The sequence below is a fragment of the Notechis scutatus genome, chromosome 1 (assembly GCF_049901735.1).
Source record: "Notechis scutatus isolate UNSWTSFEM ecotype Mainland chromosome 1, rNotScu1.2, whole genome shotgun sequence".
In the NCBI taxonomy this organism is placed as follows: Eukaryota; Metazoa; Chordata; class Lepidosauria; order Squamata; family Elapidae; genus Notechis; species Notechis scutatus.
This window is the reverse complement of record NC_142009.1, coordinates 308,232,946-308,252,695: the sequence shown is the minus strand read 5'-3', so window position 1 is coordinate 308,252,695 and position 19,750 is coordinate 308,232,946. Positions and strand designations below refer to the sequence as shown.

Here is a 19,750-nt window from a genome sequence, read left to right as displayed (position 1 = left end):
TTGTTTATTGGGAGGCAACAAAGGGAAAAGGGAAATAGGGCTACTACATTATCATTCCTGAGTAGCTATTCCAATCAGATGCCTCCCTTTTATCAATTATCACAGGCAATAATGGTCATGCTGCCTGAAAATTTGTGATTGCATTCCCAAAATATCTCAAGGGCAACAAGTTGGAGAAAGCTGGTGTATGAAAGCTGGTGTAAGCTGAGTTGTTTCTACAATGTGAGGACTGGTGTTTCTCAATTTTCCCACTGGTTTCTTTAACTGATTAGTCTAAAACCCATGATCTTTGTGGGTGGACTTTCCTGAAACAGCTTCCTGTTGCCATCTAACACAGGATATCACTCTTGTATTATCTACCAAATTTCTTGGAGAACAGCCAAGAACAAAAGACCCAGACTACACCTTAGTTTAGAAATCCTTTTCAAAAATTTACTGTTAAACATGTGCACTTTGAGGAATATTTCAGGAGGGTGCTGGTGGACACACCAAAAATTACTTTGTTTACATAAGGTTTAGCAAAAGCAGTTTTAGAATAATTTCACAAGATAGATAAGGAAATCATGTTTGTATTTTTCCACAGAAAAATCAGGCAGGAAAAAGGAACTGTTGGGACATATTTTTCCCTTCATAGCCAAGTCATTTTTATTTTTAGCATTCACCTCAGTTATCAGTACCACCCCAATCCAAGCCTGCATAGTCTATGATTCACAAGGCTGAACGCAGGCAGCCATTGTATGTGTGAAGATCTCTGATTTCTTCATTCCCAGACAAGCACCTGAAGCAAATAGTTAAGAGATTTCCATGAGCTGACTAGCATTCGAAACATTGCATCAGAAATTATGTATGCATGATCTTAGAAAGCGACCTGAAAATGTGACACTATTTTGAATTATGCAAACACCTTGTTCTTGAGGGTAGATGGTCTGCACATTGTTCTAGTCATAGTTATGCTATCTGTAATTTGTTGACTAAAGCAGGGGTCCCCAACCACCGGTCCGTGGAACAAGTCCTACCGGGCCGCTGGTTTGCTGGGCGCCGCCATCTTTTTTTGATGAAAAAGTGCTTCCGGTGAGCTTTTCCGGGTAGAAAGCTCACCGGAAGCACTTTTTCATCAAAAGATGGCGGTGTAGCGCTTGTGAGTGCTTTCCGGGTAGAAAGCCATTTCTACCCGGAAAAGCTCACCGAGCGCTACGCCATCTTTTTCATGAAAAAGTGCTTCCGGTGAGGTCACCGGAAGCACTTTTTCATCAAAAAGATGGCAGCGCCCAGCTAATGCCAGTACCGGGCCGCACCATAAAAAAGGTTGGGGATACCGGGCTGCGGCATAAGAAAGGTTGGGGATCACTGGACTAAAGCACAATTGGTTATAGAATCCCAGCTGAAATAACTGGCATGTAACATCAGAAGTATGCTATTTGGGGCTGATTATGAGTTTGCCTGAGTTTGTTATGAATCCAGTTATTGTCATATATGAACATATGTGAATATTGCTTAATATGGGAAACATCTAATTAAAGCTTAATTCAACAGACCATGATAACCTTAATACATGTAAAGTGTAGCATCTAGTAGAAAGAGATTGAAGGTAATACGTACATATATTTCACTGACAGGAATTCAGAAGTTTGAAACTTCATTTTAAAAAGCTACAAGAACAGTTAGTGATACTACAGTGGTACAAATATTCTGCAATATTGGGACTGTCGGTGAGTCAACAGCAGGTCAGAAGAGGAGTTGCTCTTTTAAAATTATGTTTTAAATCGACTTGATTTAAATCAAACCCACCTTGGAGCCTATCATAGCAGCCCTTCAGAAAACACAGAATTTATCTCAAGATATCCACAAGTTGGACCCAACTAAATGGCTCTATCACCCCCATTTGGCTAATTTTGAAATCTTAAAGAGTAAGACCTGGTTATTATTTAGATGGGAGACCACGAGGAAATCCCATCAGAGTAGTCTAGTTGAAGATGTCATAAAAACATTCTGGAAGAGGGAATTGGAAGTAAAAGAGTAAGTCCTGCTTCGTACAGCTGTGTGACCAAGGAGAACCAGAAGATAGGCTCAAGATCCAGAGAGACCTCGACAGTCTTGAACACTGGACCCTATCTAACATAAAGAAATTCAGTGAGAGAAAAGTAAGGTTTTACATTTAGGCAAGAAAAAAACCCAAATGTACAGGTACAGATTAGGTGAAACTTGGCTCAATAGCAGTAATTGCAAGAGGGATCTTGGAGAACCTAGTGTACAACCACTAGCTTGCACTCTGCTGCAGCCTCAAAAAAAAAAAAAAATACCCAATGCAATCCTACACTGCATTAACAGAGTGATAAAATTAAGACCACATGAAGTGTTTGTTTTATACTGCTTTGATAAGACAACACTTTTAATATTGCATCCAGCTTTAGTCACAATATAAAAAAAGATATAGAGACTCTGGAAAAGAGTGCAGAGAAGAGCACCAAAAGTGAACCGTAATGGCGCACTGATCAGAATGCAACACTGCAGGCTAACTCACTGCTCATTTCAGTTCGATTCTGAGCAGCTCAAGGATGACTCAGCCTTCCATCCTTAGGTAAAATGAAAACACAGGTTGTTGTGGGCAATATGCTAATATTGTAAACGGCTTAGAGAAGGCTGTAAAGCACTATGATGTGGTATATAAATCTCAGAGCTATTGCTATTGATTCAAGAGCTGGGGGTTAAGATATATGAAGAATGGTTGCAGGAATTGGGTATGTCTAGTCTAGTGGAAAAAAAAGGACTAGGGGCGATATGAGAGCAGTGTTCTAATGTTGGGGGGCTCAACCTATTTTCCAAAGCACCAGAAGGCAGGACAAGAAACAATGGATGGAAACTAATCAAGAAGAGAAGCAACCTGGAATTAAGGAAACATTTCCTGACAGTGAGAACGATTGATTACCTGGTGGAATGGCTTGCCTTTTAAAAAGAGATTGGACAGCCATTTGTCTGAAATGGTATAGGTCAGGATCTCCTGCTTTGAGAAGGGGGTTGGACTAGAAGACTTCCAAAATCCCTTCTAACTCTGTTATTCTGTTCCCCAAAATGTATCTTGGAAATCTTCTCCAGTTTAATCAGAGCTATGAGAGCTAGATGACCTGCAAGGCCCTTTTCAACTCTGTTAATCTGAATCTGGGCTGCAAAAATCAGAATTGGACAACAACAACCAAAACCAGAAACCGAACATTTTAATAATGCCGTGCATATATTTTTATGCGGATTTGATAAGTTTGTTAAAATCTCAGCCACTCGTTCAGCTGCCGAATCACAGAAAGCTACGGGGGTGGGATATGGAAATAGAGAAGCCCAGTGTTATTATCCGCTATATAAAAGATCAGGTCTGTATTCGCACAACGCCCCGACCCTCGAATATGTAAACGAATACATGCTAAATTTACTCAAATCGCTTGGATTTTAAGCCCGTCCTTATAAACGGGATGCCCTTACCAGGAACGAGTAGGAAGTTATAAAAAATCTAAAGCATTTGGGGCGTGGGAGCCACGAATATGCTGACGGGAATTCCTGTGCCTTGCTTGGTTCAATCCACTTGGCAAAAGGGTTTGGATACGTGACGAGAAAAGCGGCCGGTTTGTTTTGCTTCCCGAGGGTTTCCAGGTTGCGCAACTCGCGAATCTGCCGAAAAGGGTTTCTTCCCTGCCTTCCAGTGGCGGCTCCCTTCCCTCCTCCTCCCCCTCCTCCCCGAGTTTCCTCTTGCCCGGATGCTCACAGCCAGCGGGAGCGTTTCCTTAGGAACTACGGCAAGAAGCGAGGACCAAGTCCTTCCGGCTTCTTCTCGGGCCACTTTTCCAGGGCCCTCGCCCAGTGCCTTCCATCCTGCTCCCAAGCGCCAGAGAGGGTGGGGTGGGGGCGGGTGGGGGCGGAGACGGACGAGAGAAGCGGGGCTGAGTTGAGAAGAGGCGGCCTTGCTTTAGAGGGAGGGGGCTGAGGGCAGCTTTGACCACCGGCATGACTTTGCCGCACCGCCTTCTCAGCGGCGACCGTCGCAACTGAAAGCCGGGACTTCATCTTCTTCTTCCTCTTCCTCCTCCTCCTCAGCCGTTGCCAGGCGAAGTGAGAGGGCGGGTCCGAAGGGGAGGGACCAACCGATGGACCAGCCGGGCCTGGAGCGGAGCTGCTGGAAGAGCTGCTCTTCGGAAAGGCCTCGCAAAATGTGGGCGTAGCGTGGAGGCGAAGCAGCCCCCCTAGCCTTGCCGGGCCCAGGGCCCGTCGGAAGGCGTTGAGAAGGGAGCGCCTGGATAGGCGGATGCCTTGGCCGCCGCCGCCCGGAGCCTGAGGCGGCGGCTCTTTCCTCCTCCTCCTCCTCGCCTTCCCTCTCCGCCTCGCTCGGCCTCTCCCTCCTGCCTTGACCGACCAGTCGCTCAGCTCGCTCTCCTCCTCACCCGCCGCCGCCGCCGCCACCATGTCGGCCAAGGTGCGGCTGAAGAAGCTGGAGCAGCTGCTCTTGGATGGGCCCCGGCGCAACGAAAACGTCCTGAGCGTCGAGGGGCTGCTGGATCTCCTGGTCGGGCTCTACACCGAGTGCAGCCGCGACTCGCCGCTTCGCAGGGACAGGCTCGTCTCCGACTTCCTCGAGTGGGGTGAGGAAGAGGAGGAGGAGGCATGGGGGAGGGTAAGGGAACCGGGTTGGAAATCTTGGTGGATCGCTGGGTTGGTTTGGTTTAGGCGAATTGGGGGTGGGGAGCTTCCTCTCTGGTCGCACCCGGTTGAACTCCAGGCGACTTGTTTCCGCGTAGGCAATGGATACGATTAAAAAGCCTGTTGTAGTGCGAGAGAAAGCGGGAGCGCCCACTCGGTGAAGCGAGAGTGTGAGATGATCGGGTTGGGGAGTTCGTGGAAACCTGAGACGGAGATGTATTATAAGGATGGATCTGGCCGATAAGTGCTTGGGGGGGGAGGTGAGAAGGAAGAATTGCTGGGTTAATTAACAGGAGGATGGGAAAAGGAGCGCATCCCCTGTCAAATCGGCTGAAGTAGCAGGAGAAGTGAGGATTATTACCTGATCATCCGGGATAGGTTCATTTTTAGGAGACTGGGATGGTAGACTTTGGAACAGAAACTTAAACAATAAAGTGGGGTGGTTCAGTGGCAACAGTGAACAAAGAGAGAACCATTTCTATCCTAAAAGCTTTTACAGAGCTAAACATGGACATTTATGGTGAGAAATGTCTCTTATGAGACTTTGGGAGTGGTAAGAGTGAGGATGAGGGAAAGTGTCTTCACTCAGTGATATGACTGATGTATACTGAGTGCATTCGAATTACAAAGAAGGGAGAAGAGCCAAAGTATTATCCAAGCTGGGAGAGCTCCCCCCCCCTTTTTTTTTTGGATAATCATAATGCTCTGTGGTTGCAGAGATAGGAGTTGCATGAATTCAGTGGTAGCTGGATGAATAGGAAGATGGTAAGGCCAAAGGATATGGGAATAATTCACTTTGAATTATGGATTTTGCTAATCTAACTTATAAGAAAAGGGACAAGTTAGAATAGTACTGCATTGGTTAAAGGTGAATTAAGGAGAACAGGATGTAATGAAAGATATGCTGCTTCTGCAAAATCAGAGCAGACACTATTTTAGGGCAGGAATTGTCAACATATGAAATAGCTTCAGACACTACTGATCACAAAAGAGAAAACAGAGAACTAAATCTACAAGTACTATACATTAGAAAAGAAATTGCAGACTTTGTGAAAGATTTTGCACATTGTTGTCAGTTTAAGAAAATTAATCAACACATCTCAGGCAGCTCTTACAGAAATACTGTATCTGACATAAGAAGTGAAGAAAAGTTAGAAGACACGTTTATATTCAAAGCTGTAGGAAGGAAGTGTTCATATCCTAAAGGTGACAGTTCAGACTGTCATCCTGACTAATATGGGGGGAGGGGATGGATTAGATTCCATTAATAGCACAGCCAGATGGACTATTAGGAGAGATGTGGGATGAATTCAAAGCTAGAAGTAGTTTAAATGAAGAATTTGGAGTCTGTGTTACTTTTAGTAACTGAGGAATACAATGTATCTTCTTGGTGTGCTGTAATATTGGAGGTTTCAAGAAATCCAGCACAACAGGGTAATGAGGTGGAAGGGAAGGAAGACAAATGCTTGTACCTCTCCATTCCTTTCTGAACTTTTTTTTTAAAAAAAACCCCTTCCATTACAAGCATATAAATCAAGAAAGGAAAAGAAAGCTCTGAATCCCCAGTGTAACTCCTGGGATCTAGAGAAATTCCACCAACCCAGTTTTAGTGTTCAGTAACCTTCCTGTCTAATTTTATTTTCTAGATTATTTTAACTTAGAAAATGAATGGGAAGTTAGCACGCTGCAAAACAAAGCACCAGGCTCAACCAGAACTTGATTTTCCAACAAAACTTTTGAGTGATGGGTTCTTAGTGCTCCCTGCATTTGATTGTTTTCAGGTAGACATTTCATTACCCAAACTAGTGTTGGGTAATCAGTGATAATCAATTATCAGTGTTAATAAGGAGTGGAGTTTGCTCTCAATTTATATTTTAGTGCCTTGTCCTGTCAGTGTTGGTGGGAGTGGTCTTGACGATTTTTTGGTTGGGCTGTTACTGTTAGCTTGTTTGGCAGTTCCTAGATTGGGGTATTGTTTACTTCTTGATTGTTGCTCTGATGTTAATGTTAGTGTTAATCTGTTCTCATCTGGGTATTGATTGCTGTTGGGGAGGTGTTTTTGTTCCCTTTTTGTTTGTTGATTGCCCCTTTTGCATGGTATACAGATGTGGTATATAGATGTTGTTTATGTCTAAGTGTCTGGTGATGGCCAGTTTGTCAAAGTGCCAGGCTTCCAGGAGTTTCCTAGTGTTTTTGAACTTGGCATGATCTAGGATGGTCACCATTTCCCAGTTGAAACTATGGTTAAGTCTGTCCATATGTTGTGAAATTAAAGAGTTTTCATCATATCTTTTGACTGTTAATTGGTGTTCATGGCTGTGCTCTGCTAGTCTTCTGTCTGTTTGTCCTACATAGTAGCTGCTGCAGTCCTTACACTGTAATGTCGTAGATGACTCCTGTTTTTTTCTTCTTGGGTCTGCTGGGTCTTTTGGTTTACTCATGTTTTGGAGGGCTTTAGTTGGTTTGGATGCTGCACTGATTCTATGTGGTCATAACAGTCTGTTGGTGGTTTCTCAGATGTTTTTGATGTATGACAGTGTTATCTTTTTTACAGCTTGTGTTGATTGTACTATATTGGGTTGAGTGGTCAAACAGTTTTTGATATTGCGTGGATATCCATTTTGTTAAAAAAATGCTGCATGGATGTTCTGTTTTCTTTTTCCACTGTTCAGAATTGTTGCAGTCTAAATAGAATTCTTACACAGCTTCTCTCATGAGAAGTTAGGTTACTCCTAACCTCAAATGTTAGGTAAAAGCTTTGAGTTCCACATAAACTTCCAAGATATTTTTTAGAAGAGTGGGGTGGGTGGGAAGAGAGAGGTTAAATTAAAAAATGTACCTAGAAAGAGGCATGATTTTGGAATATATCAGCTTAGCATTTAGTTCCCAAATGTTTTTTTAATTGGTGGATTACTGATTAATGGAGTACTTCTGACTTTATCTTTGTTTTGTAAATTCCATCCACATGTTTTTCATCACTGACCAGCATAAGATATAAGACATAGGTTTACAAAACATAGCTGCAGATTAACAGCTATAATTTAAGAATAGGCTATGCTTATTAAACTGTATATAGAAAGTAAAATAATGACATGGAATGTGAAACTATGTATTTTGGGACTCAACACTACAATACATTTATTGTATTACAGTATGTAAAGTTAATTATTAATTTAACTTTAATTAAACTTGCTATATAAACCTGCTTCCCTTTCAGTTAGCCGTAATTAAGGGTTCCCATTTTATTACAAGAATTTTTTTTAAAAAAAGAATTATGCAGGAAGAGATATATACGAATATAAGTGATGAGGAATCTTTTACTTGCTCTTAATGATAGACAACACTTTAGACAACACTAAAATGTGAAAACATCTGGTTCTCAATTTCTGAATGGACCAGTGCTTTTTGTTTTACATTAACCCACTAAGAGGATTCATTTCCTGCAGTCATCTATTGACATCAATAAGCCCTTTAACTGAATAATTGAACACTACCTACTTTGAACACATCTACTTTGAAAGCTCATAGAATTGATTAGTTTTGTGTCAGATATAAAGTATACTGTAATTGTGATTTTTTTTTTCATATTTACAGTATATAAGCAATTGATGTATATAATTGCTGTGTTCCATTTTGGAGACTTAATTTATACTGGATGACAAAAACATTCATTTCTAGTAACAAATACTTTCTAATTTTGATTTTATTCGTACATGCTCAATGCTGATATTGGACTAGTTCAGTTTCATTATTGACAGAGGTATGCAACTATGTTACTATCATGGCAATTTAGCCACCGCCATTATTTCTTTTCTTTAAAAAACACATACGATTTAATTTGAGTTGTATTGTAGAAGAATTAGGAAATAGTTGAACATTAATTCATATGTTGATGCCAATATTTGTTGCAGGAACTTTTGCCAAGGTACATGCAGTGGGAAAGTTTGAGTGCTCAGTAAAGAGTACATGCCTTGGATTTAGAAGATTCCAAACATTCTAAAGAAAATGATTTAAGAGGCTAATTCAGTGTGAATCAGTTTCATATACTATGGGATGACTGAAGTATAAACTAAATAATAGCCAATTTTAGTTTAGAGGAGCAGAATTCAAAATAAAATCACTTTTGTAGTGAATGGTGGGTAACTGGATATAGATATCACATTTGAAAGAAAAATGAAAATATCAGTACACTCAAGTTTAGAAAACTAACTATTCTCATGACCTGGTCATTAGTATGAATTTCTTTGCTAAGAATTAAGACTTTATAATACACAATTTTACAGAAATACAATATTTAGTATCTGAAGTGGACAAGGGTGCTTTGGATACTAATACTTCTGTGTTGGAAACACCAAAGTGCTTCTGTGGTGAAAAGATTTGTTGGTGAGATCACCGTTACCCAGGGGACACCCATTTGGGGGCTCCTTTTGTGAAGTTGCCCACCAAAGTGGTATCCATTTATCTACTTGCAGTCACCTGCCTGCTTTTGAACTGCTGGGTTGGGGAGGGGGAGCTGGAGCATGTGATGGGAGCTCACCCCGCTCTGCAGTGGCAACCTGTCTGGAATGCAAGGCTGCCAATTCATCAGCCTTCTAACCTCATGAGCCATTACATTCCTTGATGCTTTAGATGCAATGTAGATACTGTTCCTGTACTTATTAGCTGCTCCTTAGAAGAACTTTATCTTTTCCTATATAGGCTCCAGAACATACACACTTAATTAAGGAGATCTTAAATCAGCAGTCAGACCTATTTTATTTCTTCAATAGCTTGTTCTGGCCATCTGATTTTGAAACTATTTTGAAGGTAAAATATGAGTTTCTTTAATAACACAATCATAACAGACTTTTTTCATATTGTATCTACAGACACTTTAGGTAACAAAAACTTAAATATATACTATTTCCTGACCATAAGACTAGAGATAGAGATATAGATTTATTATTACAGCATGGCAGTTATAGGTGAATGTTATTGCAACATACAAAAATGGAGTTTTGAAATTGCTTATGTCAAATGTACCTCAAGACAGAAATAAAGGCAGCGGTAATTATATTCCATAGCAGCTTCTGCCTTGTGGAACACCTTTGAGATTCAGCAGGCTCCCCATCCTTTTAGCCTTCTAAAAATTGGTGACGCTTTTTCCTTGCTTTTTCCCCAGGCTCTGGGACAATAAGATTGGAACTTGGGCAATGGGTATAGCTGTGGATTGGGTCCCTGGTTTTGCTTGATATTTTTTGTTTCTTTCCTTTTTGAATTGGTTTTATTGTTTGTGCTTTTATCACTGTTGTTACCTACCCAGAGTTATACCCTACAACAGTGATGGTGAACCTTTTTCTTGTGATGTGTTGAAAGCATGCACACGCGCGATAGTGTGCGTACCAGCACCCACAGTGCAATGTGCCCCACCCCCTGCGCATGCACAGGCAACACCCCTTCCCCTTACCTGCACTGTGCATGCACGCACCTCCCAGCTGATTTTTGGCCTCTTTGAGGCCGTTTTCGCCTTCCTGGAGGCTTGAAGGAAGTTTCTGCACCTTGGGAGACTGAAAAACGGGCCTTCCAGAAATAATGGAAGTGCCTGGTTTCAGCCTCTGGAGGGCCTCTGGAGCCCGGGGGAGGCTGAAAGCTGAAAGCGGGCCCATTTTGGCACTTCCAGCATTCCGGAAGCCCCATTTTTCGGCCTCCCGAAGCTCCAGAGGCTTTCTTCGAGCCTCCAGGAGGGCGAAAATGACCTCCCCTGGGCTGTAGAGGCCCTCTGGAGGCTGAAAACGGGCACTTCTGGTATTTCCTGAAGGCCTGTTTTTCAGCCTCCTGAGGCTGCAGAGGCTTCCCTCGAGCCTCCTGGAGGGCGAAAACGGCCTCAACTGGGCCGAAAATCAGTTGGGAGGCACACGCGTGCGCAGTGCAGGTAACTTTGGCTGGGGCTCGCGTGTCCACACAAATGGCTCTGCGGTCCTACAAGATGGACAGCTATATAAATTGTCTAAATAAATAAAAAATAGTTCAGAAATGTGAAAAATACATAAAATAAAATAAAATAGACATGAAGGAAAAGAAGTTTTACAGATCCAAATCCTGGAATCCAGAGTTCTCAACAACTCCAGATATGTAGTGATGAGGATCAGCCTGACTAGGAGGAAGGAGCCTAACAATGATGAGAGAAGAAATAGTATAGACAAGTATAGATGAAGAAGCTTGATCAAAGCAAGGGCATTATTTTTTGGAAGCATATCAACAATTAGGATTATAGGAAAAGACACAGTTCCAGAGTCCTGCACAAAAGAAAGTGTCTCACAGTAGCACAATAATCAAAATCTCTAGCCAATGTTTGTTTAATGTAGTGCTATAAGCTTTGGAAAGAGAGCTATTCATTTATCCTCACACTGAAACAGCATCCTTTCATAACTATGGTGGAAATCATAGGCATTTTGTAAGATTCATTTAGCAGATCTCTATTTGAAAGTTGATCATTCTCTCTCCATCTACTAAGACAAAGTTGAGAGGATTTAATCCATTTTCTATTAACCTTTTGAATTGCCAGAACTAGTTTTAAATTAGGTAAAGGTTTCCCTCGCACATACGTGCTAGTCGTTTCCAGCTTTGGGGGTGATGGTGGTGCTCATCTCCCTTACAAAGCTGAAGAGCCAGCGCTGTCTGAAGACGTCTCTGTGGTCATGTGGCTGGCATCACTAAACGCCAAAGGAGCATGGAACGCTGTTACCTTCCCACCAAAGTGGTCCTATTTTTCTGTTTGCATTTTTACATGCTTTCCAACTGCTAGGTTGGCAGAAGCTTTTGATCCAAGTGATGCACACTTCTACAATTGTATAATGCAATGATTTTTAGTCATGCTAATAAGAGTTTTATAAATGAATGTAAAGTATTGTGCAATATCTTACTTTCATTTGATACTGTTTAATATACCAGAAATCAACTTTTTTGTTGGTTTATTATCACATGTAATTATGGTACGGCACAGCTGAGGTTGCATGGCACAGCTGAGGTTGAAAAAGCAGGAAAAAAGTGGTTTTTCAAATGCTGCGCACTTGCACGCACCACTTATCAGCTGTCCGAGCAGCACAGCTTTACATTTACATGTGCATGTAAAACATAATCACCGAACCGGTAATAACACCGGTTGAATCCCACCCCTGCCTAACCCTATTCCTTGAATGAAATTAATCTTAGTATTATTCCCCCAAAAATTATATTCTTGACTAAGTTAATTCCAACTATCTGTCTCAACTATTTTGCTATGCAGTTGGCTACTATCAAGGTTTACCTAGGAACGACTAAACTGTCACTAACAATTCTATTACTGTTTAATTATACATGTGCAAGCATTTAAGAACATTCCTAGCAGGGATAGTTAATACAGATTTATGCATCAACTCTAAATAGCTTTTCTTTCAGACCTGCAAAAATACTGATGTTTCAGGCAGATATGAAACCATTTGAAATAACAATTCAAATAGGTGCCTATAATGTAAATTTTGTTCACTGAATGCCATAATAATGACATTTTTAACAACCCTGAATATCAGTTCCTTCAAAGGAATTGATTTTTTAAAAGGTTCAGTTACATTATAAAACATCTCTATAATCATTTATATTGAAATATTTAAACATGTAATCTATGATATTTCTGAAAAGGCAAAAATAATATTTTGGAGAGGTTTCAATAGCTTGGTGAAAATAAATACACATATTTACTTTGTAAAATATTGAAATATATGAGTTCATGCATTAATGCTTATTTTATAATGGCCCTTGAGAAATGAAACAGTTTTGGGCAGTCCAATACTATCATGTACATCCTTGGAAAATAGCATCCTAAAGCATTTGCCTCCCAAACCCCACTTTCCTTCAGACAAAATTCTCTTTGTCAATTTGACTGCAGTTTGTTTTGAAAGGGATTTCACTTATTTCGGTGATCAAACTGATAGTGAAAGAACCTCCTGGATCTAACATCATACTTGATACACAAGCAGTCATAGCTACTAAAAGCAGCTTTATCACTCTGTGCATTGCAGCCTTACTACAAAATCAACCCTAGTCTCTATTCCTGTTCTATTCATGCACAAAATAGAGTTGCTGTAGAGTTCTTTCCTTGGGATTGCTTTTAAAGATAGTTAAAGATAGTTCTGGAACAAATGAACAAAATGGAACCATCAGAAACCTTGACAGTGCTTTCAATAATTAGAGCACATTGTGTTTCAGCTGAATCAGTTATTTATCCATTACAAAACTCATTTATTCATTTTAAAGATGGAAGTGGGCCAAGACCAATGTCCCTTTATACACTCCCTTCATCTGTGTGAACATGGCCAAGCTTTATGATTAGAACTGAAAGAGATATACACAGAAGACCGGATCTTCTTGATAGTAACAGAACATTGGAATACTATTTTCTGAGAGATTTGGCAGAGTCCCACTTGTTTTGATTTCAGTGGTTATTAGAAAAATATAATTACATGTGATAATAAACCAACAAAAAAGTTGATTTCTGGTATATTAAACAGTATCAAATGAAAGTAAGATATCGCACAATACTTTACATTCATTTATAAAACTCTTATTAGCATGACTAAAAATCATTGCATTATACAATTGTAGAAGTGTGCATCACTGGGATCAAAAGCAAGCAAGAGTGCTTCAGAGTCATGTGAACACCCATGTCAGATAACATCTTAAAACAGGCCTAGTGAGGGTATCAATCCAAGGCATTCTTCTCCAATTCTGATCTAAATGCAGCGTATCTTTATTCAGTTGTCTAAAGAAGGGAAAGTTAAAATCCCTATTAAGACCTGAAGAAATACATTGTACAAATGTAATAATAATTCTGTTAGGGCTTGTTGATGTGCCTTTCATGTTCTTCTCAAAAGTAGTCCTTTAAATCCGTTTATATAGACAGAAAATCAAGTATGATCCAATGTAAATAGATTTGAAGAAAAGATTGTGAAGTATAAATCTTTAAAATATTTCAACCAGATCAGATGCAATTACTTTTTCAGTAGTTTACTAAGGTAAATTTAATTCAGTAAAACATGAAAACCTATTTGCATACTGAAAACTGCAAATAGAAAACAAGCATTGTTCTTCATCCTGCATTTACATAATCTTCAGGCAAAACCAACTTCTATGTTCAACACACCTTTCTTGGATTAAGGAATACTAGTTAGTCATACCATTATTGTTATATATGTATACATTACCACCCCATTTAAAAATGCAGTACTAAAACTAGTTACATCAACTGCATCCCAAGATAGAAAAAAGATAAAGCTGAAATAGACAACATGCCACAGCATATTTAACCTTCAAATTCCCCACTAAGCCCAATAGGAGGGCATGTTCTTAAAATGTATATCTAATACAATTCTCTTTTAATAGCTTTTTTTTAACTTGCCACTTTCACATTTAAACCTTCTTAGGATTCTACAATTTTACATCTTATTGAATGGCTCTTTGCTATATAATGCTTTATTAATGGAGTTTGAGGTTTACTCCAGTTTAAATGCATTGTTGAAAATATGTTTAACAGCCCTGAATATCATGCTTTACCACATGGGAAATTATGACATTCAAGTGTACCAATGCTTCTGCATAATTTCTACTCTGGTATCATGTTAGCTTGTATACATTAGCAGACTTTAATATTATTGATCATCTGCACAATCAGCTTATATTTAACAATAAACACCAATAATAATATAATATTTTACTTGCAAGAAGATAGTTATTGTTAAGTTAAAGATATAATTAATTTTGTAAATCTTTTTTTATACTCTTAACTCTCTGTAAGACCTCCCTAAAATACTTCCTTCATTCAATGGATGCTACAAGATTTGTGCTTGTCTAGAAAAGTCCCTAAAACATGGGCCATTTCTGTTTTATCTCAATAACTAAAGCTTTCCTGTGGTACATGGTAGCTTTCAAATATCAAGGTGTTAACATTTACATAATTTCTCCTATATGTGTCTGTCATATTATTGTTCACTGTGTTCACTTAAATATATATTAAATACTTATTACTATAATAAAATAGTCTCTGTGGAATATTAACAAATTGTTCAAGCTACATAAATAAAGTCTTACATATTGCTTTCCCAAATAACAAAGATATAAGAAGAGTCAACATCAACTTGTTGGTGCTCAGTGACTAAGATGTTGAGCTTGTCAATCAGAAAGGTCAGCAGTTTGGTGATTTGAATCACTAGCACCGCGTAATGGAGTGAGCTCCCGTTACTTGTCCCAGCTTTGGTTAATAAAGTAGGAAATAAAGGACAGGTAATAGCACAGGTGGGCAGCGGGTGGACCAAACATCAGCAGACATAGAACCGGTTCTGTGTCTGCTGCTCTTCAGAGCTACTGGTTCTATAGAGCCGAGCAGAACCGGTAGCATCCCACCCCTGGGGTTAGGATATTTAAAGATACCTAAGGAATTTTCTGATAGTCTTTCTTGATTAAGTGTCATTAACTTGTTGTCAACACTTAGCCGACATCTAATTTGTTGGAGTTTATAGCATTGCCAGCAAATATGAAAAAATGATACAGCCTGAATATTGCATTCCAACAGTTTTTAGAAAATGAGTTACAGGTACAGTAGGTAGTCTTTGATTTATGACCAAAACTGGAACTGGAATTTTTGTTGCTAGGCAAAGCAATGCATTTAAGTGCATGGTACCTGATTTTACCATCTTTTTTTGCCACAATTAAGTGAATAATGTGGTTGCTAAGTGTACCCAGCTTCTCCTATTGACTTTACTTGTTGGAAAGTGACTGAGAAGATTGCAAATGAAACACTGCAACCATTGTAAATTCATGCCAGTTGACAAGGGCTTGAATTTTGATCACATGACCATGCCCACCATGGGTGTGTGTGTGTGCTGTGATGCAAAGTGTGAGAATCGATCATACAGCACCTTTTTTGCAGGGCTGTTATAACTTTGGTCACTGAATGGATGGTTATATGTCAAGGACTACCTTTATCTATCTTAATAGTCAGCAATGGGGTAATATACCAGTGGTAAAACTTTTTATACTGGCTTTCTCTAAGTGTAATATTCATAGTAGATTTAATATTTATTTTCTGTTGGTATTTCTGTTATTGTACCATTTAATTTCTGCATTCATTTAATGATAAAAGCCTATAATTTGCTTGGTTTCCAAATCTATTTCAATAACTTATAAATAAGCTCAACAAATGTTGAGTTTTGTACAAGTTTCTCAATTTCAGTTAAGACTTTTAAATATTCAATCCTCCCTGCTTTTGTGATTCCTTTTGAACTATACTACTTAAAGTTTATCCCAACCATTCTAAAGAAAGAATCTTTCATTTTCCTGGGTTCCCACTGCTTTGGTTTTCTTCTTATGCAGTTCTCTTAATATCTTATCAAATCTGCAACCTTTTTGCCATTTTCCTTAATTGTCTTTTATATCTTTATCTTTGTGTTTTCCAGTGTCTCCTTAATGACATTATCCCTCAAATGCTAAGTGCTTAGAAGGAAACAAAAAGACCAGAAAACAGCCTTGCCAGCAACAGACTTCAGAGGCAAAAAATCTTATTCCTAGTATAAAATCCAGACAAATAATTAAGCAGGAAGCAATACTCTAGTCTAAACAAGAACCTTTTGAGATTAAAAAAAAAACAACTTCCATCAATAGTGGCAGGACAAACCATAGTATATAAACAGGGAGCAAACCTCACTTTCATTAGTACTAATGATGTTGCCTAATTGAGTAATAATGAAACATCTGCAAGCAAACAATCAAACTCAGAGAGTACCAAGGACTCCAAAGTACAGTCACTGTCTTGCAGCGTTAGCAGATTAATATTTGTTAGATTTATATCCTATCTTTTCTTTAGGAGCTCAGGACATACATAGTGCTGCCTTCTTTAATTTCCCCCCATTCCCCCATACTCTCTGAGGTAGGTGGAACTGAGAGTAATTTACTAGTCCAAATTAACCCAGTAAGCTTCCATAGCAGACAGTGTATTTTAATCTGGGTCTCCCTACTTTTACCTCAACACCTTAGCCACTATATTTGTCTAGTCTGCTGTTCCCTAATGCCTCAAAATGTATTCTAGAACATAACAGATTTTGGCAGAGCTTTTATAGGGGTAGTCCATTCTACTGAGGGATGCTATAATTTTTACATCTGTACTCCTACTGTTGGATGTAGCACATTTTCCATGTTCTTGACCACAAGGCTAGCAAACACTTAGTAAAAGTAATTCTTCATTTTAATTATAACTTATTGAAAATCAATGACTGTTTTCACTACAATAGATTCTAGCTTTTGAAATCAATTCCATAGAATATTAAAGTTTGGAAAATAAAAAAGAAACGCTACTTAAAGAGGAATAGCATTTCTGGCTCCTCAGCTGACAGTGGTGTTTTAGTTTCATAGTAACCTAATGTTATGTCAATTTGAAAACAATGAAGATAATTTCTTTGTGTCTTTCTTACTGTGTATAATTAGTTCCATTTTGCATGTTTGCTTTGCAAAAAAGCAGTATTCTAGAAATACATTTTAATAACTGTCAAGTATATAGTAAAATAAAGACACTGAACAAAAATTAACTACAATGTTATGAAGTCTAAACTAAGTGACAGCTGGCTGAAGTTAATTGTTTAGAAACATGAATATAAATAAAAGAATTTCTTGGGGGAAGAGGTGATATAGAGATGGATATACACTGATTTTTTAACACTTGTAGTTTTGTATATAATTTACACTGCTCTTGCTCTTGATATTTGAGGGACAATATATAAAAATTATCCTATTTTCACTTGAAAGTTTCATTAGAGCAAAAAAAGATACTGAACACAATAATTGTAGGAAGGGAAATCTTTGTTGTGTACATTCCTATTAAAACATGTGCTGCCCAGAAATAATTTCCTTTGAACAAATATGAGTCTCCCATTACTTATAAAGATGAAGACAACATTAATGAAGAAAATTGAAGAACTAGAGCAATTAATGGCAGGTTTGTTGGCTGAACTAGTTGAAAAAGAGAAAGATGACTTACTCAAAGAATTCGACGAAGTCTATAGAGTGAACACCAGTTACGCAAGGCGTCACAACTGCCCAAGGGAGATCCATATCCGCTTTTCAAGAAGATGCGTGAGAGACCTAATACTTAGAAGGGCCAGAGACGAGAGAATATTATATAAGGGCAAAGAGACCATAGTTCTTAAGCAGATTCCAAGAAAAGTGAGGGCCATAAGGCAAGAATATAAATTTTTAGCTAATTACTTAAATAAAAAAGAAATCTCATTCAAATGGCTAATTCCAGAAGGGATGTTAATATCGTGGAAGGGAAGAAAAATTAAAATAGATTTAATAGAACAAGCACAAGACTTCCTAGAACAGCTAACAACCATGGAGGATCAACACACTAGGGTGGATACCCAAAGGAACATGCAGGAAGATCATAACCGCCATAGGAACAAAGAAGAAAGACCCGTCCAAACTCAAGGGAAAGACAACTTACAACAAGAAAGAGAAGAAACAGCCCCATATCAACCACAAGAAGAGAGCCGTATAGTTACGAGACAAAAAGTGAGGCAGACTTAGGTAAATGGAGGAAGGAAGGAAAATTCTTTCCATCAATATAAACGGCCTAAATTCAAGATCTAAAAGGAAAAGGATTCTAACCAAACTAATAAAACAAAACGTTGATATAATTTGCATACAAGAAACACACATTAGGAAAAGTGAGGAGAAATTCCTAAACTGTCCGAAACTGAGAAAATTATTCACAGCACCAGCAGATAAACACAAAAAGAAAGGTATTGCAATATATGTGAGAGATGACTTAAAAGCGGAGTTAATCTGGGCGGACCCTGAAGGAAGAACTCTGGTGGTACAAATCTCGATTAATGGCATTACATTTTTACTGGTAGTAATCTATGCCCCAAATGATGATCAAGGTAAATTTTTCAAACATCTCCACCAAAAAATAATAGACTTCGAAAAAGGCAATATTTGTCTGATTGGCGATTTTAACTCTATTGCTGACTACCGGAAGGATCATAGTAACATGAGTAAGAACAAAAAAGGAAAAAGAGAATTTTCGAAGCCATGTAAGGATATGATGAATGAACTGAATCTGGTAGATATCTGGAGAAAACTAAACCCCAAAAAAGAACAGTTTACTTATTATTCTAACCCACACAAAATTTGGACAAGAATAGATATGGCTTGGATAAACGGTGAATTAATTAATGAAGTCAAAGATAGCGAAATCTTACCAAACGACTGGGCTGACCACAACCCAATTCAAATAACCTGGAGAGGTAGAAGAAAACCAAAGAAAAGATGGACTCTTAACACTTACTTAATAAAAGAAGAAGAATATACTAACAAATTGAAAGAAGAACTGAACTTCTTCTTAAAGGAAAATAATAATGAACTAACTTCGAAACAAAATATATGGGACACATTGAAGGCATTTATAAGAGGAACAACAATCTCTTACAATGCTATGAGAAATAAAAGAAAGTATGCCCAACAAAGTAACCTACAACAAGAAATTAAAGATTTAGAAACCCAACTACAAAAGAATCCCAAAAACCAAAGAATACAGAACCAGTTAATAACAACTAAACACAATCTAAATTTACTGGAACAAGAAAAATTGGAGATTAGTCTGAAAATGACTAAACCAGGGGTGGGCAAACTTTTTGGCTCGGGGCCGCATTGACTTTTAAAATTTGACAGACGGGCGGGTCAGCACAAGATTTTTTGGGAATCGCCCCCTTTCTTCTCCTCCTTCCCCTCCCCTCGGAGGCCCCTGAGTCAGGAGTTGCTACCGCCGGCGCGGCTCCGTGCGGCTCCAGTCCCGCGTTGCCTCGGGAAGGAAAGGCAAAAAGGAAGAGCCGCGGTGGTGCTTTGCAACGGCAGCAGTGGCACCGGGGCTCAGGCTCAGCGGCTCCTGGTTTTGCCTTTCCCTTCCCAAGGCAACGCTGGACTGGAGCCGCCGCGAGCCGCGCCGGGCGGTAGCAACTCCTGACAGCCCCAGCCGGACACCTGAGCGGAGCCCGGGCAGAACTGCCTG

The 19,750-nt window shown here is 39.1% G+C and overlaps 1 protein-coding gene and 1 long non-coding RNA gene across 4 annotated transcripts in view; one reads left to right on the top strand and one right to left on the bottom strand.

Annotated features, from left to right (window-relative positions):
- Positions 1-406: 406 nt before the first annotated feature.
- On the bottom strand, positions 407-3,754 carry LOC148133480 (uncharacterized). Its single transcript, XR_015746857.1, has 2 exons — positions 3,472-3,754; positions 407-778 (listed from the first exon to the last, which is right to left on the bottom strand). It is a non-coding gene; the product is annotated as an uncharacterized LOC148133480 (long non-coding RNA).
- A 70-nt stretch (positions 3,755-3,824) lies between these two features.
- The window catches only part of CDC42BPB (CDC42 binding protein kinase beta), a 118,079-nt gene continuing 102,153 nt past the window's right edge, over positions 3,825-19,750 (top strand). For all 3 annotated transcript variants that reach the window (XM_087952204.1, XM_026680181.2, XM_087952205.1), the window contains exon 1: positions 3,825-4,622. In XM_087952204.1, the coding sequence (XP_087808330.1) occupies positions 4,445-4,622 (178 nt within the window). In that variant the 5' untranslated portion in view covers positions 3,825-4,444. The remainder of the gene's footprint in view (positions 4,623-19,750) is intronic.